We start from the raw sequence: 22,171 nt of genomic DNA, 5'->3' as shown, positions 1-22,171 counted from the left end.
TAAACTGTATGGCTAGCTTAGGTTCTTTGAGTCAGCCTATAAAGGGTTGTAAATTGTAGCTCGAAAGTATGGTGGGGTGTGTGGTGTTGTGTGTGTGTGTGTGTGTGTGTGTGTGTGCATAATTTTATTTATTTATTTTATTTTTTTACACATATCCTACTTATCTAGGTGGATGCATCATTGGCTTGATGCTGCATCTGTCCCCTAGCGTGTCTGCACTGAGAACCCATGTCAGTCATCAGCTCTCCTCTCTGCTCCTCCATACTCACTGGAGTGACTTCACTGTCATGATGACGCGGTGCCTGGACTGATTCCAGTAACGTCAGCAGAGAGCAGACTTCAGACCGCTCTCTGCTGAAAACAGGTCAACGCCAGCTAACGAGCTCAGGCTGAACTTCTCCTTTTTGATAGGTTTTCCTTTTGAACTTAAAAAAATAAAAAATAATGTTTTTAATTTTCTTATATCCATTGTTGCAGCTCCATGCTGCTGATCTCCTTAAGCCATTCTGGTCTACAGTACATGCATGTAAACCAGCAATTGGCTGCATGGTGCTTCTTGAGGCGGGTTTCTTGATAAGTGGACCATGCCTGCATAAGGTGTGTCGAGATTGCCCCATATAGTCTTCATCTCAAGCATGGCTGACAATGCAGGAGTGCATTTGGGTGGCATTGACAGAGTTGTGAAAGATGGACCCTCGCGCTATTAAGTGCTCAAACGTGCAGAAATGACTAAATACGTGTCAAAAAATGAAAAAGTAAAAATTATAGCAATACAAAATCCACAGTGAAAGTGATACAAAAGTGCAAGTGTTGCTAAAAAATGCAGCGGGACAAAATAGTTAACACCAACTATCACATAAGAATAAACAAAGTAAAAAGTCCTGCGCAAATGGTGTCACTAAAAAATAAATATATAAAGAAATATAAATGTATAAAAAAATATAATATAAAAAGTCAATAAATCAAGGTGAACACACCGATGTGTGAAAACAGTGAAAAATAGGAGAAAAGGCGGGACCAGCTGTTCCAAAATAGATCCAGGCTCTCAGAACTCTCACCTCAAAGATGGAATAATCAGGCAAAGTATCATAACCCCAGAGGATTCTCCTTAATATTTCTCTATGTAATAACCAAGGAATTAGATGAAGCCTGTAGTACATCCTTCTGCCACTAGAGGGCCATTTCCAATACTTGAATACAACACTGCAGCTTGTAATTCCGTGGTATAGAGCTTGCTCTAAAATAGGCTTGTTCTGGTTAATAATGGAAGACAACACTCCAGCCGGTGACCTGTCAGAGAACACAACCAACGCTACACAAGAACTGCGCCACACTCCGAGCCTGACACGTCACTACCACATCGCTCGGGCGGGAAAATACGCCGCACGCTGCCCTCACATCAGCAGCACAAGCCAGAACTCATAGCGCCCTCCCTCCAGCAACAAAATTCTTATAATAAATATTATATAATATAATAAATGTAATAATTATTTTGTTGCTGGAGGGAGGGCTTGTGATTGGCTGCGTAGCGTTGGTTGTGTTCTCTGACAGGTCACCGGCTGGAGTGTTGTCTTCCATTATTAACCAGAACAAGCCTATTTTAGAGCAAGCTCTATACCACGGAATTACAAGCTGCAGTGTTGTATTCAAGTATTGGAAATGGCCCTCTAGTGGCAGAAGGATGTACTACAGGCTTCATCTATAATTCCTTGGTTATTACATAGAGAAATATTAAGGAGAATCCTCTGGGGTTATGTTACTTTGCCTGATTATTCCATCTTTGAGGTGAGAGTTCTGAGAGCCTGGATTTATCCATTTTGGAACAGCTGGTCCCGCCTTTTCTCCTATTTTTCACTGTTTTCACACATCGTTGTGTTCACCTTGATTTATTGACTTTTTATATTATATTTTTTTATACATTTATATTTCTTTATATATTTATTTTTTAGTGACACCATTTGCGCAGGACTTTTTACTTTGTCTATTGACAGAGTTGTCACCCTATTACAAGTGCCGAATGAGTGATTTTGCTTCATATTTATGAAAACCGCAGATTAAAAAAATATAAAAAATCTTGCACTTTTGGTGATTACATTAATATGTATATTACGTATCTGCCTATAGATTTTTGAGTAGCAAAAAAGTGTTTTGGCTTTTAATTAACCTAATTATGAAATGTTTTTAATTAAATCGTATAGCTCTTCAAAATTTTAAGCATATACGATTGTATAAATGAGAATGAACAAACTCTGGACAGCCGCACTCCGGATTGAATGAAAAAGTGAAAAGTGCCAATGTCCACTTCCTTCCTTTTTATAAGTGTTGCCTGGACTTGGAAAATGGTATATTTGCTTCAGCTTGTAATTCACATTTATTGTAAATGGAACAACCCAAAATGTGGCTCTGATTCTTTTCTTTTTTTTTTTTTTGTTTTTGTTTTTACGTTGTATTGGTGCTGGACTGCATTTGATTTTGGTGTGTATTTGATCATAGAAATGTTAGTAGCAGTAATCTATGTACTAGTTTAATTGTAGCAAAGTTTAAAGATCTGTTTTAAGTTTCCTTAATTTTGCTTTATGGTAGAGAGTACTGGAAATTAAGTTTCAAGATAGAGAATAATTGGTATGTTTTTGGTGCATTAAGTAACCTTGTATTTATAAAAAAAAAAAAAAAATAGTAGTGCCTTTTATCAATCATACTTTTGCCATAATTGTTCTTTTCATTTATAAGTACTGAAAGTAATAATGGCATAGCTGAAAACCTAACAGTAATGAAAAAAATAAGGCATGCTTTATAACTCGCTGAATAGTTGTCAGGAACCATCAAATGGACAGAGACAGAAGTACAATCAATTCACACTTGTTTGTTTAATAAAAATAATTGGGTAAATAGAAAAAGCATGGTCAAGCATAGCCAGAGTCCAGTAGCCAGATGGGGTAGTCAGCCAGTCCAGACGTCAGAAATCCAAGGAGAGCAACTGTAAGCAGGATAAAAGCCAGGAGGGATGTCAGCAAGCCAGTCTTAAAACAAACAGCAGCAGATGGTTCCTAGTGATGTGACCAACACGAAGTCAAAGGAAAGAGTGAGCTGGAAGGCTTTAAATAGGCAGGTCAGACGAGCATAATCGGGAACAGTTGGTAACTCTGGAAAGAGAAGAGTGCTGGCAATTAGCCGACAGATGAGCGGCCAGCCCATAGGAGGAAGGGCTAAGCCAGCCCTGAAAATAGTCTATTGTCTGTAAACGGTTACAAGTACACTTTTAAGCCTCTTCCAAAATGAAGCCCAATATCTCTTCCCCCCCCCCAAAAAAAAAACGTAGCCATTGTGTCAGCCATATTAAACATTAAAAAAGGATGGCAAAACAGGATGCCCGATACTGCTTTTTGTTAGCCAGCGAAGCTTATTTTATGCTTTCCCTTTTATCATTGTTAATAAAGCCTTTATGTCCCCAACCTCTGGCATGCAGGTTCTCTTTAATGGTATGCAATAAGATCTTGTAATATTGCCCAAGTTTTATTTTCCTCTCCCAGTAATTAACTCCTTCATGCCGAAGCCTTTCTGACATGTATTGCTTTCACAAAAAACAGAATGGTAAAGTTAGCCCAATTTTTTTTGTATGAAAGATGTTACGCCAAGTAAAGCTCGCGCTTTAAAATTGCACACACTTGTGGAATGGCGACAAACGACAGTACTTAAGAATTTCCATAGGTGACGCTTTTAAAAGTTTAGAGTTAGAGGAGGTATTGTGCTAGAATTATAGCTCTCGCTTTTATGATTGAGGCAATAACTCGCATTATTATTTTTACTGTCCCTGTAATTTTGTTAAATTTTTTTTGCTTTCAGAAGGATGTAAACAGCCCTTGTTACAGTAATGGGCAGTGACAAGTACTCTTTATGGAGGGATCTGGGGTCTATAAGACCCCAAATCTCTTCCTTGCACTTAAAAGCATTCAAAAACACCAAGTTTGGCTGCTTTTGAATGCTGTCATTTAAAAAAAAAAAAAAAAAAATTGGCGCCTTTAAGTCTTCAGTAAACTGGTAACTATGTCATGACATCGCCTCCGGGTTACTAATTCCAAGCCCCGGTCAAAGCCAATTCTGGCTTTGCTCGGGCCTCCCAGTGGGACGAAAGTGCCGCTGAAGGTGGCAGGATTACAACCGATATGGCCAAGAAGCCGCTCAATTGTTATCCTGAGAGCCAACCGACGGCTCAAAAAAAAGTACTAAGGACAACCCCTTCAAGGTGAGGCTGCAAATTTTGCCTATGGTTGGCGTGAAGGGGTAATGCCCATGAAAAAAATATATGGTTTATCTGTTAAATTGCTTTTCATTCAGACATCAATGGATATTTGAGAGTTAAAAAATCCACATACACCTCTGTTCACCTAATACAGAAACTTCATTGCTTTTTAAATTGACCCTGATCATAGGCTCCGCATCCAGCTAAAGAGGGTAAAATATTTAAAATATGTTAAATACTTGGTCAGCTTTCATTACTCACAGGAGTTGTAATAGATTGGTGATTTGACCATTTCAAGTAACCCAGAAACTCAAATCTACAATAAATGAGTAACTTTGACTGCTAATAATTAACACACTAAACTATGTGAACACCAAATGCTTTCATCATTTAAAAATGCAACGTGATTAGTGCCTGATATACATAAATCCTATCAATACATCTATTTATATAGTGGATCCAGACTGATGGCATGGTGGAATGTCATTATAGGAGAGTTTCTGTAAACCTTTTGTATTCCAGTTTTATTACACGTCCCCATGAGCCATATATCACTTACAGCAGTTTCAGCTGTTTTTCATATTGTGGAAAAATGTTAATTGCTTTTTAAGCGTAGATTTACTTATGCATCATGTGTACACATTATGGTTAAAGTAATCTACTGATGGAGCAGCTGTAGTTGAACCGTTTTTCCCCCAACACCTGGTAGTTGGTGCACATCTGATGGTAATTGTGACCAATCAGATTTTATCTTGCTTTGTCATTGAGAAAAAACTAAACATGGAGTCTTATTGCCAATAAGCCCCTTTTGGCTTAATTAATCTGACCTTTTACTTAGTCACACTAAGTTTTTCAGCATTTCATAGAGGTGTATATGCACAGCTTGCTAACTGCTTAAAATGTTTCCTTTTGATAGTGGGATAATCTAGGCCATTGTTTCTCAACTCTCGCCCTCAAGGTGCCCCAACAGGTCATGTTTTCAGGATTTCCCTCAGATGAAACAGCTGTGGTAATTTTTAATGCAGTGAAACTGATCAAATCACCTGTCCAAAATAATGAAAAGCCTGAAACCATGACCTGTTGGGGCACCTTAAGGACTGGAGTTGTGAAACATTGCTCTAGGCAAGTGGGCCCCATGGTTGCTCTAGTTGATTTTATTTTATTAATGAGGACATTTAACTCGTAAGGATTTTTTTTTAAAAACAAAACGTAAGAAGTCCAATTTTAAAGTCTATGTGATGAAGTTCAACTTTACACGCGTTTCCCATATAATTAATAAAGCCAACTTGGTCTTGTGGACAATTAATGGTTAACACCTGTTTCAACCAGTGGGTATTTTCATTGGAACAGCTATCTGTAGATCAATAGTTCTTGCAATGAACCGAGCTGAAAGTGGATATGGCAGACTAAAAACATTTGGATGCAAATTGTAATAAAGCTAAAATAAGCCATGTTCAAAAGTAGAAACTAGCATAAGGCCAAAGACATGTCTGTTAAGTAATTGCCATTAGTAGTGGTGAAATACATTTTTTAAAATCATATTTTTTTTTTTTTTTTTTTTTATGTTCAATGAACCTTTTTTTTAACGTATAAATTGCATACATTTAACACCAGCAAATATACTGTAACTACAGTCTCCATGTGTTTGCAGCCAAGAATATGGCAAGTTATGTTTATAGAGCCCAGTACCACAAGCTCTAACTTGCGCGCACGCACACACAACTAGGTATTTTCTTTTCAATCAACCACCCCCCCCCCCAAAAGGAAACTGCGTCTGAATTATTTTTTTTTCTTCTTTTGCTCTCATTCTGTGTTAGCAGTAACCCTGTTTTTTATATATTTTTATATATTGTTTTAACCACTTGACCACTGGGCACTTAAACACCCTTAATAACCAGACCAATTTTCAGCTTTCGGTGCTCTCGCATTTTGAATGACAATTACTCAGTCATGCAACACTGGACCTATATGAAATTTTTGTCCTTTTTTTCACACAAATAGAGCTTTCTTTTGGTGGTATTTAATCACCGCTGGGTTTTTTATTTTTTGTGCTATAAAGGAAAAAATACCGAAAATTCTGTAAAAAAATGAATTTTTCTTTGTTTCTGTTAGAAAATTTAGCAGATTAGTAATTTTTCTTCATAAATTTTGGCCAAAATTTATACTACTACATATCTTTGGTAAAAATAAGTACAAATTGGTGGATATTATTTGGTCTTTGTGAAAGTTATAGAGTCCACAAGCTATGGTGCCAATATCTGAAAATTGATCACACCTGAAGTACTGACGGCCTATTTCAATTCTTGAGACCCTAACATGCCAGAAAAGTACAAATACCCCCCAAATTACCCCTTTTTGGAAAGAAGACATTCCAAGGTATATAGTAAGAGGCATGATGAGTTTTTTGAAGTTGTCATTTTTTCCCACAATTCTTTGCAAAATCAAGATTTTTTTTTACTTTTTTTTTTTTTTTTTTCACAAAATTGTCATATTATCAGGTTATTTCTCACAAACAGCATATGCATACCACAAATTACACCCCAAAACACATTCTGCTATTACTCCCGAGTATGGCGATACCACATGTGTGAGACTTTTACACAGTGTGGCCACATACAGAGGCCCAACATGCAGGGAGCGCCATCAGGTGTTCTGGAGCATCCAGGACAATTCTGACATTTCTCTCCTACATGTAAAAATCATCATTTATTTGCTAGAAAATTACATAGAACTCCAAAACATTATATACGTTTTTTTAGCAAACACCCTGGAGAATACAATGGTGGTCTTTGCAACTTTTTATCTCGCACGGTATTTGCGCAGTAATTTTTCGAATGCTTTTTTTTGGAAAAAAAAACAGTTTTGGGCTTAAAAAAAAAAAAAAAAACCAGTAAAGTTAGCCCAATTTTTCCATAATGTGAAAGATGAAGTTACGCTGAGTAAATAGATACCTAATATGTCACTCTTCAAAATTGCACACGCTCGTGGAATGGCGCCAAACGTCGCTACTTAAAAATCCCCATAGGCGACAATTACATTTTTTTTTTTACTGGTTATATGTTTTGAGTTACAGAGGAGGTCTAGGGCTAGAATTATTGCTCTCTCTCTAACGTTCGCAGCGATACCTCACATGTGTGGTTTGAACACCGTTTTCATATGTGGGCGGGACTTAAGTATGCGTTCGCTTCTGCATGCGAGCACATGGGGACAGGGGCGCTTTAAAAATAAACATTTTTTTTTATTGTTCATTTTACTTTATTTATTTTAGTTTGACATTTTTTTCCCCAAAAATAATTTTTTTGATCACTTTTATTCCTATTACAAGGAATGTAAACATCCCTTGTAATAGGAATATGGCATGACAGGTCCTCTTTACAGTGAGATGTGGGGTCAATAAGACCCCACATCTCACCTCTAAGCTGGGAAGCCTGAAAAAAAAAAAGATTCTGGCTTTGATCGTATTAGCGATTCGATAGAAGCACCGGAGGGCGGCGGGAGGGGGGGGGGGGATGTCTATGGCTGGGTATTGCAGGGTATCACCGACTATGGCTGGGTATCTCAGAGTATGGCGTTGCAGAGTATTGCATTGCAGGGTATTGGCGGGTGTTGCAGAGCATTGCAGAGTGTTGCAGAGTATTAGCGGGTGTTGCAGAGCATTGCAGAGTGTTGCAGGGTATTGGCGGGTGTTGCAGGGTGTTGCAGGGCGTTGCGGAGTGTTGCAGGGCGTTGCGGAGTGTTGCAGGGCGTTGCGGAGTGTTGCAGGGCGTTGCGGAGTGTTGCAGGGCGTTGCGGAGTGTTGCAGGGCGTTGCGGAGTGTTGCAGGGCGTTGCGGAGTGTTGCAGGGCGTTGCGGAGTGTTGCAGGGCGTTGCGGAGTGTTGCAGGGCGTTGCGGAGTGTTGCAGGGCGTTGCGGAGTGTTGCAGGGCGTTGCGGAGTGTTGCAGGGCGTTGCGGAGTGTTGCAGGGCGTTGCGGAGTGTTGCAGGGCGTTGCGGAGTGTTGCAGGGCGTTGCGCAGTGTTGCAGGGCGTTGCGCAGTGTTGCAGGGCGTTGCGCAGTGTTGCAGGGCGTTGCGGAGCGCTGCAGGGTAATGCAGAGTGCGGCAGGCTATTGCAGAGTGTTGGCAGGGAATTGAGGGGTTAAATTTCGGTGCGCAGCGATGTGGGCACTGCAGATGCAGCCCACATCGCTGCTGACACCGATCTCTTCCCCCTCCGCTGTACCGATCGGTACAGAGAGGGGGAGGGAGGAACCGGCGTCATAACATGACGCCGGTTTGTTTACAAGTGATCACTCCGTCATTTGACGGAGCGATCACGTGGTAAACGGCCGCGCTGAGCGGCCGTTTACCGTGATTCGTGATGCGCCGGGTCCTGTGGACCCGGCGGGCACGGATGCTCTCGAGTGCGCGCCCCAGGGGGCGCGCGAGAGCAGAATTCTGGGAGGCCGTTAATTAACGGCCTCTCAGAGTTAAACAACCGCCCTGAAGCCGTTAATCGGCAATGGGCGGTTGTTAAGTGGTTAATAATGTGTTTTTTTTTTTTTTTTTTTTTTAAATGGTTGGAATAAATATGGTGACTGCCATTGCTCCTTCTCAGAATAAACATACTTTGTTTCCCAGCTGTTTTTTATTAATCCTTGTTAAGAATTCTGAAAGCTGCAGACAGGTATTCATGGATGTATGTAGTGCAGACACATCTTGAATACATGCAACAACTTCCACTATCCTTTGCTTCCCACAATTAAAGTGATTTGGTTAGGCAAAGCTTTATCCCCTTCTCCTAATGCCTGTCCCCTCCTTCCTCACAAATTATATTGGCAAATGGGCAGCCCATCATAGTGATGGGGTAATAGATGTGTGAGGGCAGGGCTTAGCAGCAAGCGTCAGAACTGGCCAGGCATTTAGAAAAGGCAAAGGATACTAAAAATGATGCGGGTATGTGGAACTGTGCACCTTGTTCTCACCTTTTTTCATCTTCAGCCTGAAGCAAGAAATGGAGGATTTAGCTTTTTATTTCATTTATTTTGTTTTAAAACGGTAGTAAACCGCTAAAGAAGAAAAATGCAAGACAATGACATAATGTGCTGGTATGCATCGCATACTAGCACATTATGGAATACTTGACTTAGAACGAAGCTCCCACAGCCCAGTGTGGTCAGTGCTGAGGGGTCTGACATGTTGCCTCGCTATTTCTTCAGGGGTCGCTGGCTCCAGTGCTGCGAGTGGCTGGAGTCGCGATGACGTCACTCCCCCACTTCATTTTGGCATGCTACCCCAAACCTTCACTGCACATGCACCGCTGACATCAGTGGCTGCATGCAAGGTGAGTAACTCATAAACAGTGTAGGTTTAGGAGATATTCATTTTACCTACAGGTAAGCCTTACCCTAGGCTTATCTGTGAGTAAAAATGTCCAAGTGAAGTACACAACCGCTTTAATGTGGTTGTAAACCCTTTACAACCACTTTAACCTACAGGTAAACCTAGATAAAGGCTTACCAGTAGGTGCAAGAAATCTCCCAAACCTAAAAGGTTTAGGAGATATTTGCAGAAATAGCAGCACCGATGTCTATGGCGCATATGCCGTAGATATTGGGCGCAAGCGCACTGAGCATGTGCTGTTTCTAACGGCGATCATGCCGTTAGTGGCGGCACCAGCGCACATGCGTGGGAGCGATACGTTGTGGCTCCGGCCAGTCACTGCGCTGAAGCCGAGATACCCAGAAGTTACTCCGGGATAGATGGTGGCGTCGGAGGAGGCGAACGAGGGCTGACTTGGGGGCTTTGATCTCGGGTAAGTAATTCCTAATGTATGCATAGTATGCTATGCATACTAGCTCATTATGTCTTTGTCTTGCAGGGTGTATATTTATTTATTTTTTCCCAGAGGCTTTACTTCCTCTTTAAGCTGTGTGACAGATGCACAAATCACAATATTGATGGACTGAGTGGCAAAAAAAAAATCACATCACTGCCAGAGCTCATAACAAACAGATCTTGAAGTCTTCATAACTGGTTTCCTAAGCTTTATCTGTAGATTGTGTCTTCATTGAATTTGTGATGTATTAGTCAAGGTCTATACCAAAATGCCCAATAGTCATTAAGACTCACCTTGGAGGTGTGAAAAAAGAGTTCAGAAATTCGGAGTTCCTCTATTTTGGTGTCTTTACACCTGATGCACAGTAATTTGGTTCATGTCTACTCTGTAACCTGGTTAGGAAGGTTTAGGCTGCTTTCACACTGGGGCGAGAGCAGCGTCGGCGGTAAAGCGCCGCTATTTTTAGCGGCGCTTTACCGTCGTTTTAGCGGCGGTGCGCGGGCGCTAGCGGGGTGGTTTTAACCCCCGCTAGCGGCCGAAAAGGGGTTAAACCCGCCCGCAAAGCGCCGCTGCAGCGGCGCTTTGCCGGCGGTATTGCCGCGGTGTCCCATTGATTTCAATGGGTAGCAGCGGTATAGGAGCGGTGAATACACCGCTCCTTCACCGCTGCAAAGATGCGGCTGGCAGGACTTTTTTCACCGTCCTGCCAGCGCATCGCTCCAGTGTGAAAGCCCTCCGGCTTTCACACTGGAGTTAAAGGGGCCGGTTTTTTTCAGGCGTTACACAGGCGCTATTTTTAGCGCTGTAACGCCTGAATACCGCCCCAGTGTGAAAGCAGCCTTAGGGTGGGATCCTGAATGCAGTTAAAGCTAAGAAAGAGAAGTTAATGGTACAGTTTTGCTGCTTTCTAGGGTATACTGGGACAGCCTTGTACACTTGATATAACCCCTGAGGGATAACGGGGAATGTTTTGAAAATTTGTAGTATCTGCCAGATTTATTTGTCCACTATACAGCTAAGGTAAGGGGGGCAAATTTTGACCTTACAATAGTTGAACGCTCAAGCTAATGTGAGAGGTTAGACCTTTCTTTTCTCTAATTTAATAAATGTAAACTAAAGTAGCAGATTTCATTCATTTTATTTTTCCATTTCATTATTTTTGCCTAAAATGTATTTAAAGCAAACGTTTGCACATAAATTATCCTTCATATCACTAAACTAACTTTTATTCTAATTACAGCGGCTGCTGAAGGAAAAGGCAAAAGTGGTGAAGATTTCTTTCAAAAGGTAGGTACATTGAATTATAAAATGCATACACCTTTTCTAATAGTATGGTTAATTACCATGTGTTGCCCTTAATTACCCTGTGTTACCCTTTTGTTTCTGTTAATAATTTTTTCTTAAAAGATCACATATTGGAAATCCATTAAGCTGGGTGTCGTGTAGTTGTGATATTTGGTGGTAGTAGTATCGTGTATTTTCTACTCTCCTGCAAATCCCTCATCCTGTTAGTGTTACATTTTTCAGGTCAAGGGTTTTCCAAGACTAATGTAACTTTATATGTAAATGACCACGCTCAGGTATCTTCCGCCAAACATTGTTGCAATAGTATGCATTTATCTTTCGTTCATTGACAGACACGGAGCTCCATTGTTCAGAACTGTAGGGTTATATCGCCCCCTACAGGAGTGGACCGCTAGACAGAAAAAAGACTTGGCTACGCCTATGGGCAGTCCTAGGTTATATATACCCCCCTCTCTGCTATAGGCCTTCAGTTTGTTTTTCTTTCTGCCTAGTCAGGACCTTGTTTCCTGCTGGGATCACTGGCCCTTGCAATTTTTTATTTATTTTTATATCTTTTAATTTTCACATTTTATAAACAGATTGACATCACAACAATGTCTCATTAATTGGGGTGGTGGGGAGGGAGATGAGGGTATGGATAAGGGGTTTAAAAAGGGGAGGGCAACAGGGGACACAGGAGGGTACATTTAGCATGGTCCAAGTACGGAAACTTTGTCAACAGGGAGGCAGATATAATTGTAATGACCAGATGGGCACCTTTCCTGTCCCAGACATTCAATCTATATGGACAGGCCTCCCTTCCAAGCTGGAAGGGGGTAGGGTGTTCATTAGCTTTAGATCCATATATGGCTCCCATAATGTAAACATAAAAAGTGAACGCTTGAGCTACCTTGAGGATCATCGGGTTTCTGACCGACCCAGGTACTCAAAGGGGGATACTAGTTATCCTGAGGTTGTAACACATCAAAAAAGCTAGAAAGAAGCTACCCTATCATTCTCATAAGGTGGAAAGTGGCATCAATGAGCCTCCTTCCATGAATCTTGCCAGACCAACAATCCTGTCGCTCGTTCAAGTTCCAAGTGAAGCTATCTGCTCCCCTGGAGGAAACCACGGGTATCCGCCTGCTGGTGTCAGTGGAGATGTCCGCAGTGCCAGAGCTAAGCGTGCACTCATTCTGTCTCACATTTTCAGGTAGTGTACTGTGAACGGGGAGACTCAGTCAGAGAGCTCCCTATCCTCTGCGGTGGCCCAGGGCGCATAGGATAGATCCTGGCCTGCCATTGTTTTCTCTAGGGGAACCCATAACTTAAAGGGTGTGTGGAATTTCCAGTTGCAGGACGATCGCCTGGTAGTATTGAAATATGTTGGGTATGCCCAATCCCCCCTTTGGTTGGAACTTTGGTGGCAATCTGCAATTTTTTACCGTGACTGTGATATTGCGGCGGACAGATTGGACACTATTTTGGAACCATTCACATTTATAAAGAGATCAGTGCTATAAAAAATGCACCGACTACTGTATAAATGTGACTGGCAGGGAAGGGGTTAACACTAGGGGGCGCTGAAGGGGTTAAATGTGTCCCCTAGGCAGTGATTCTAACTGTGGGGGGAGGGGACTGATGGGGGACTATTTTATAATATGGCGGTAGGGAACTGGTTAATATTGCAGCCTTTACCTTTTTGCATTTAGCAAACCTGACTAAATAACTGGCTATTCGGTCAGTGTGCTGTACTTGACTTGGCATCCTCTCTTCCTGTCAATGATAACCATGACTGCACAACACCTGTCGGGTTTCTCATCAAAAGGTGAAAGTAAAAGAAAATTCCAAATGTTGTGTTGCAGTAGCGGCTGGTGGGTTCTTCTTCTTCTTTTTGGGGGAGGGAAAACTAACACCATCTACCCCCCCCCCCCCCCCCCCCCCCGGCGCGTGGCTCCGGTGTACGCTCCTCGAGCTTCCTCCACCATATGGCTTGACTTCCACTAAAGTACTAGGCATCCAATAGTATCGTCTGATATATTGGCCGATCGGGAAACCGGTACCATGACCTGCTTTCTGGTTGGTGGGGAGGAACTTTGGCGTGAAAATTAATTTGCTATTGTCGCACAACTGGGTTGGGTCGGAGCCCAATGCTTTGCACTCCGAGGCCACCCTTTTCTGAAGCCTATTAGAGAGTCTGGCTCTAATTGGGTGCTTAAAAAAAAAAAAGTTTTTTTTTTTTTTTCTTTGGAATCAATAGTCCGGTGCTTTGATATGTAGATCAGAGGGCCAGACGCATGGATAGAGGAGGTGGCGCCCTCTGTGGATGAGCCACCACTGTTGTGTTGACATCAGAACAGCAATAGAGGTGAAATCTTTCAGTTGGGACACTAGTTCTGGTGACACCCCAGGATTCCCTCCCTTTTTAGAGGAATTTGCTAACTTTGTTTTGGCTGCGGGACAGGAGTGAAGGTAAATCTCTGCAATAGGACACAGATGATGGGTAATAACCCCCCCCCTGTCCAAAATCATATTGAAAGTTTTGCCTTTTAGTGACTCTTTTTAATTCTGTAATTGAATAAAAACAGCAGGGCCAAGGTGACACATCTTCCTGAAGCCCATTGATGGCCTGTGATTTCCTGTACATACCCCTGAATGCAGCAAAGGTATATAGAACATAAAGTTTTCAGTTGCTGACATTGGCCGGATACTGCATCTAGGGCCTTACCTTTGTACCTTACCCTTGTTTAGATTTATGCAGGGCTTTTTTTTGCCAGAGAATAGGTGCAGGAACTCCCCCTTTTCAGTCAATCTCTACCCCCACCCACCTCTGAGCACCGTACCTTGGTTTCACCCCTACCAACCTCCAAGTACAGCCCCATTTAGAGAATACAGAACAAAGTAACATTTGACGCAGTAATTTGTAGGGCGTTTGTTAATGATAATAATAAACAGTAAAATGGATCCCTCACAGCCAGAAACAATAGATCCCTCCCTCCCCCAGCAACAATGGACCACCCACAACACACTAGACCCCCGGCAGCAATAACAGATCTCCCTGCAGACAGCACCAGTAGACCCTCGAGCAGCCAGAAACGGTAGATCCCTCCCAGCAAAAACTGCCCCCCCCCCCCCCACAAGACCCCCTGCGAAAACAATAGACCACCCCGGCAACGATAGACAACCAAGACCCCCAACCACCACCCCCACAGAATTCGATCCCCCTCCAGTGACAATTGACCTCCCCAGCAACAATAACTCCTTCTATTCTGCAAAAATAGATACCCCTGCAGCCAGTATCAATAGACTGTGCATCACAACAAAGCATTTATTGCCATTTACATACATTCAGTGCTTGCTGGAGGTGCCAGAACTGCGTTCCCCCGTGTTCCTGCTGAAAAAAGCCCTGGATTTATGTAATATAATTTTTAATGTGGTCACTTGACTATTTAAAAAAAAAATGGTATGATACTAAAACTGTATTTTGAATTTTCCATTATATTCTGTCAGATTTGAAAGTCTGAATCTCCTCCTTTTTACCTCAGTAACAAAAAACAAAACAAAAAAACAGCCAGGGGATAATCTCTTCCTTGCTATATTCAAAAACTCCACTTTCATAAAAAAGTGTGCCAGTCAGCTTTTATAAAGTGCAGTATTTGGTCATAGTTGGGGAAAGTAGCCACTATCAATCATTCTCTAGAGGGCAGAAGTGGGAGGGAGAGAAATGTCAACCAGTGATGTCATGCCTGAAACCAGGACTTCAGGCATGTCATGCATCGGTGCAGCATCCAGCTATTCCCAGTACAGAATATAGCTTTCAAGCTGATGATGCAACCAATTGTCAGGACAACACAGAAATCTATTTTAGTGTGAATACCTGGATTACCAGGTATTCTGTCTAATCGACTATTTAAAAAAAAAAAAAAAAAAAAAAACCTGCAATATTATTGCTTTCCTAGAAAGAGGAATGTATTCAGAACGCTGTGTTTTACATACATTTTAAATTATAACTCCTGCCACTTGGACCCAAAGACCACTTTCAGCTGCATAGGAAAGAAGTGGCAATCTCACCCACTGGGGACACGGGACTAAAATCCCGAGACTCTAACCATTTGCTACTGATAGCAAAAACTTACTGGAAAAAAAAAAGCAAAAAATATTTTCCCAGAGCTCTACTTTAATAACCTGCAAGCCCAATCCTTCGATTGCGTGTTAAAATCTACACCATAGAAGCCTATTAAAAATGTTTTGGGAAATGGTGTGCTCAGGCTTGTTCTTTGTTCTGTGATTTAAAATTTTTGTATTTTTTTTTTTGTTAATGTATTATATCGGACCTTATGAAGATATCTACAAGTTCTTGAAAGCTTATGTTTGAAATGTGTTCAGCTACCCAGCAGCATAACTGCAAATGCAGGGCAGTCTGTTTCATTTCCAGTCCCCTGCTGCGCTGTTCAGAAACCACTGCCTTTATTAACATGGGTGCCAGACATAGGATGTATTATTTTCATGTTTTACTGTGATAAAATCGGCTTCCTCAACTGTCTGAGGTCCATACTTAATATGCCAACTACCTGCAGTGTGGCTATTTATGGCTGGCTGTTCCACAAAAAAAATGCCGCCTCGTTGCTAAACCAAGCATGATTTAATTACTGAAGTGACTTTGCGGTATATACATATACTACTTACAAGCTGCAGCAAATTTCATAATAAAGATTGTATTTATTAGTCTATATAAACCCCATTTTTATTTTTTTGGTACATTTTTCACTTTCTCATGCCTCACTTAAAGTGGAATAAACCTCAGCTTTTTAAGTTTTACCCATTGAGCACAATGAACTAAACATTCCCCCAGTAAACTTTTAACAATCTTTAGCACTTGAAGTATACACCTTTCAATGCTGCTGGCTCATGCTCTTATTGCTGCTTCCCTGAACATCTGGTCTTCACAGGAAAGTGTTAACAGTGGACAATACTGCCTTCAGTTGGTCTGTTAGCTTGGAGGGGAGGGAGGAGCCAGAGAAGTGCCTTGTCATCCTAGACTATTGAGCTGTGTGTTGCTATTGATGCACAAAGCATAGGGAGACACAACTAGTCCCTGCATGCAAAGCAAGGCTGGATTTAACCTGATCTGGGGGTGTAGAAAAGTCAGGGGCAAATGAGACCAACATGGCGAATGAGTCACTGACAGTCTTTCACACAATGCAACAGATGCACGGAACCAGAAACCCCTATTTTTGGACTATGAATCACAACCTGGAAATAATCCTTAACGAGTGGTGTAGAAGTGATACAGGAATGAGCAATGAGTGTATGTATTAGGTAATTGGATTAGGAGCATCTGTGCCCCTCAAACCATGGGTCCCTATCAGAGTCCCCCTTTATATTATGGTCTCCCATCAGGGTCAACCCTTACATTAAAGTCTCCAGGAGTGCCCCCTTACATGAGTTGTTCCCTTCAGTCCCCCTTAGTGAATGTCCTGATGGAGCAATGATGGACATCAACTGTCTGCATCAAAATACCCCCTTAAATTGTTTCCATGAGTGCTTCTTTAATTTAACTGCCCCATCAGAAAGTCCTCTTACATCAACCCTCCCCATCAGTTGCATCAGATGTTCCTATCAGACTAACCCCTTTATATCAATTGTCTCTATCCGTCTGTCGTACAGATTAGGGGATGCACTCTGAGCGCGCGGGGGGGGGGGGCACGCAGAGCCACCCCAGCAACCCCTTAGATCCGGGCCTGATGCAAAGGTGGCTCTATAGGATGCTGGGGCCATGGTCACGGCACCAGCTTAAACTGGAACGTAGGCAAAAATTAAAATGTAAAGAAGTTGTATACTCAGTGATTAAGTTGGCCTCTGAAATTGCCTAAAGGCTAACTCCACGTTCATGGAGAAAAAAATTGCAAACAAAAAAATATAGCATACAGTTGTACTCATAAGTTTACATACCCTGGCAGAATTTCATTTCTTTGGCCATTTTTCAAAGCACATAAAAGATGGCACAAACTTTTCTTTCACTCATGGTTAGTGTTTGTCTGAAGACATTATCAATCAACTGTTTGTTTTTTTTTACTCTTTTTTGTTTTTTTTTTTTTTTGTTTTTTTTAATCCTCACAATAGAAACTACCCAAATGACCCTGATCAAAAGTTTACATACCCCAGTTCTTTTGTGGTATGTGTGGATAAGGCTTTATCTTAGATGGTAAAGCTGCCCATTCCTCTTGGCAAAAAAACCTCCAGTTCCTGGAAATTCTTGGGCTGCCTTGCATGAACTGCACGTTTCAGATCTCCCCAGATTGGCTCAATGATATTGAGGTGAGGAGACTGAGATGGTCTTTGCAGAATCTTCACTTTATTCTGCTGTAGCCAATAAAGGGTTGACTTTGCCTTGTGTGTTTGGATCATTGTCATGTTGGAATGTCCAATTAAGTCCCATGCACAGCTTCCTGGCTGATGAATACAAATGTTCCTCCAGTATTTTTTGATCACATACTGCATTTAAGCCTGCCAACAATTTTGACCAAATTTCCTGTGCCCTTTGTAGCTCACACATCCCCCCCAAAACATCAGTGATCTACCTCCTGAACCTTTCATCATAGGCCTTGTTGACTCCTCTCTAGTTGTAACATTTATGGTTGAGACCAAAATTGAGTTTTTTTGACCACATCGCTCCAAATCACTTTGTGCCATAAGGTTTGAGGCTTGTCTCTGTGCTGTTTGGTGTATTGTAAGCGGGATACTTTGTGGCATTTGCGTAGTAATGGCTTTCTTCTGGCGATTCAACCATGCAGCCCATCTTAAGTGCCTCCTTATTGTGCATCTTGAAACAGCTGAAATTTTAGTTGGTCTACCTAACCGTGGTTTGATTTCAACAGAACCCCTCATTTTCCACTTCTTGATTAGACTTTGAACACTAGTGATTGGCATTCTAAATTCCTTGGATATATTTTTTATATCCTTTTTCCAGTTTTTATACAGTTCAACTACCTTTTCCCACAGATCCATTTGACAATTCTTTTGCTTTCCCCATGACCCAGAATCCAGAAACTTCAGTGCAGCGCTGGATGACAGATGCAAAGTTTGTCAAGCGTCCAGTAACCTTTTACACGTACGCACGTGCGCTAATTACAAGCAAACAAATCAGCAGAGAGGATGGTTACCATTTTACTAGCCATTCAAACACCTTTGTGTCAACTTGTGTGTATGTTATCAGGCCAAAATCAGCAGGGTATGTAAACTTTTGATCAGGCTCAAGAGTAAACAGTTGATGATGATAAATGGCTTCAGCTAAACACTAACCAGGAGTGAATAATGTTTGTGTTATTCATATTCACTGAAAAAAGGCCAAGAAATCATAAATTCTGCAAGGGTATGCAAACGTATGAGCACAACTGTATATAATTGCTACACAAGTCATGCAGTTTAATGTTGTTAAAAATTACCTTTTCCTTTTCAGTCTGCAGAGCTGTAATTTTATATAAAATGCAATGCAATATGGCAACCTGGAGGCATTCTGTACACAGGCATTCCCAAAATGTATTTTCTTGCTTGTGTGATTGGTTTATGGATTTTCACAAAAGTCTGCACCAAATATCACTTTGGTGAGGTGCTCCCAAAGGGAAGTCACATCTAAAGGGATTTGGACTTTACTCATTAGAATGCTAAAAGGGCAGCAGCTGATTGATAATTCACTCCCTCGTTATCTCTCGCCTTGACTATTGCAACTGCCTTCTGCTTGGCCTGCCTCTCCATAGGCTATCCCCTCTTCAGTCTATCATGGATGCTGCTGCCAGACTTGTACACCTTACCAGCCGCTCAGTATCTGACAGCCCTCTCCTCCAATCCCTACACTTCACCCAGTGAATTAAATTCTAACCACAACATACAAAGCCATTCACAACTCTGCCCCGAGCTACATCACCGATCTTGTCTCCAAATATCACCCACATTGTCCTCTCCACTCTTCTCAAGACCTCCTACTCTCAAGCTCTCTCGTCTCCTCCCATGCTTGTTTCCAGAGCCTCTCCCATCCTCTGGAACTCGCTACCTTCACCTGTCTGGCTATCCTCTACTCTTGCTACCTTCGGGTGATCCTTGAAAGCTCATCTCTTCAGGGAAGCCCATCACACCTCCAATTAATCTTTTAGCACTTCCATCAGCTCATTCCCCACAGTTGCAACCTTTTGTACCACCTGCCCCACCCTTTTTAGATTGTAAGCTCTTCTTGTATTGTATTATAACTGTATTGTCTCCCTTTTATATTGTAAAGCACTGCGTAAACTGTTGGAGCTATATAAATCCTGTATTATAAATATTAATATAATAATAAAGATGATCACTCCCATTCACATTCACTTGGACACAAAACGGCTATATCAGAATATTAAAAGGTAGAAATCGACAACAGTTTGTTAAAATCCCATGCAATATACAAAAGATTACCCAAAATGAAATGTTTTTTTGTGAATCTGTTTCCAACTTTGAGACTTTGCCAGTAGCCTCACTTTCTTTTGCAGGCTGGCAATGCTAAGCCACTACAGCAGTCTTCTGTGTGCACTTCTTCATTTGACTATTGGACTGCCAATTAGATCCATCAGGCAGTAAACAGCATACAGCAAGCTGACTATGCTGCTGCAAATTTCAAGGCAGTAACTTGGAATATCAAGCCTGCTACGAAAGGTTCTGTTAATGTTTAGAGTCTCCTAGTTAAGTTAAGCATGATGCCATATATACTAAAAATAAATTTTAGGTTTACATGGGCTTTAAAAAAAAATTGAAAACTAGCAATACCAATGATGACCACAAGGCGTCTTTGTGTAAAGCTGTACCAAAAACTGTAATTCACTAATATTTTTAAAGTATGTGTTGTGTCCGTGTATTTCTTATTTAAGTAATTTTATTGGCAAGACTTTCCCAAATAGTTAAAACTGCTGTGGAGTTTAAGCTTCTTTAGACATTCAGTTTAATATATGAATTCTAATGTTGACTGCAGTTATACATAACTATAAAAACCTATGTCTTTGTAGTTATATATAAAAATATAAAGACAGTTCTGGACTGCTCTGGTCTTTGTGTCATGTGCCTAAGGTTTCCAGAGCTCAGATGTGAAGTGAACACAGTTTAGGGAATCGTGTGTGTGTTTTTTTTTTTTTTTTTTTTTTTTAACCCCTTTGCAAGGATGCAATTCACTTAAAGTGGAATTAAACTTCCATCTTTTGCTTTAACCTGTAGGTAAGTCTATAATGAGGCTTACCTAAAGGTAGTGTAAATCTCTCCTAAACGTGCACCTTTTAGGGGATTAGTGTATACTCAGCCAGTGACCTCACTAGCACATTTTCTCTGAAGGAATGGCCACCTATGCTGTTTCTTCAGAGCCTTGTGCCGTGAATGGTGGCTCCCGTGTTCATGCATAGGATTGACATCATTACTGCTCCTGCCAGTCACAGAGCTGGAGTCTGCAAACCCTGCAGCAAGATGGGTAAAAATGAGAGCACCTGAAGCTCTGTCATCTCGGCATGGGAGGGCTTTGTTCTAAGGCAAGTTTCACATAATGTGCTAATATGTGACACATACTGGCACATTATGCCTTAACCTTACAGGTACAAAAAAATTGTCCAGAGGTTTACAACCGCTTTAATGGACGACTGTAGAAAATGGCATACCTATGGCCAAGCAAAGTACAGTAACCTGTTAAACCTAGAATTGGATCATAACAAGCAAATCTACTTTAAGGTTATGGTGCAATTCCAAACAATGTTATCTTTGAATATTGTTTTCGTTTTGTTTTTTAATGCAACATCTTTAGTTTCACATATTTTAAAGAGAAAATACAAACCTTTCCAATGTTGATTGCTAGGGTTATCTGTAACACATCTTCAGAGGCCTACAATTTTAGATGAGGAGATTGCACCAACAATCGATTTACAGGAAAATGCAGAGAGCACATCAATAATTGTAGGGACTTCCAAGGGCTATGTAGAGAAAAGGAGGATAGGGGTATGGAAAGGGGCATTAGGGAAGGGTACAGAAAATGGGGATATACAGTGGATAGAAAGTCTACACATCCTTGTTAGATTCTTCGGTTTATGTGATGTAAAAAAATTAGACCAGGGTAAATCATTTAATTTCAGAACTTTTTCATTTTAAACTTTTCATGACATAAACTGTACAGCTCAACTGAACAACAATCTGATGTTTTTTAGGTGGAGGGAAGTAAAAGTTCTAAAATGATTTATCTTTGTCTCATTTGTTTAACATCACAGAAACATTAACAGGGGTGTGCAGACATTTTATATTCACTATAGTAAGATACCAAAAAGTCTCCCAAGAATAAAGAGAAAGAAATAGATCAACGCAAAGCATAATCTAACAGTTTCCTGGTAGACCAGCCTCAGTGTAAAGTACATATCTGAGTAATCCTCTTTAATCAGTGCGTTAATTGCTTGTACAAGTCAGAGAAAGGAACCATGAGGTCCAAATATTATAGAATTTGGTGTAGATGCTCACATACCGAGGCCTCCACTTCTTAGCTTCCATTATATCTTGTACCTTCGGTGACCACTCTTTTTGACTTTGGTATCAACTGGGGACTTCCAATGGATCATAATGAGGCATATTAAGGAGGTGAGGTATTAACAAGCATTTGTAAGACCCCACAGACTTTGTGTCATTAAATAGCTTAGGGAGCAGGTCATCTGCAATCTGGTGTTGTCACCTTATTAAGGAGATTACAGACATCCACTCGAAAAGGTCGGAGAATGGGTCAGTCCCAACCAAACTGTAAAAAGGTACCCTTCTGTCCACAACGCTCCTAAGATTGGATACAATCA

The 22,171-nt window shown here is 41.2% G+C and overlaps 1 protein-coding gene across 6 annotated transcripts in view; it reads left to right on the top strand.

The window, feature by feature from the left end:
• BICC1 (BicC family RNA binding protein 1) overlaps positions 1 to 22,171 on the top strand; it is a 342,816-nt gene that overhangs the window by 103,942 nt on the left and 216,703 nt on the right. For all 6 annotated transcript variants that reach the window (XM_077454137.1, XM_077454135.1, XM_077454133.1 and 3 more), the window contains exon 2: positions 11,296 to 11,342. In XM_077454137.1, coding sequence (XP_077310263.1) covers positions 11,296 to 11,342 — 47 coding nt within the window. The remainder of the gene's footprint in view (positions 1 to 11,295; positions 11,343 to 22,171) is intronic.

This window comes from Lithobates pipiens, unplaced genomic scaffold (genome assembly GCF_037356315.1).
Source record: "Lithobates pipiens isolate NorthernLeopardFrog02 unplaced genomic scaffold, aLitPip1_a1.2 Scaffold_25, whole genome shotgun sequence".
In the NCBI taxonomy this organism is placed as follows: Eukaryota; Metazoa; Chordata; class Amphibia; order Anura; family Ranidae; genus Lithobates; species Lithobates pipiens.
This window is presented reverse-complemented; position numbering and strand designations above follow the sequence as displayed.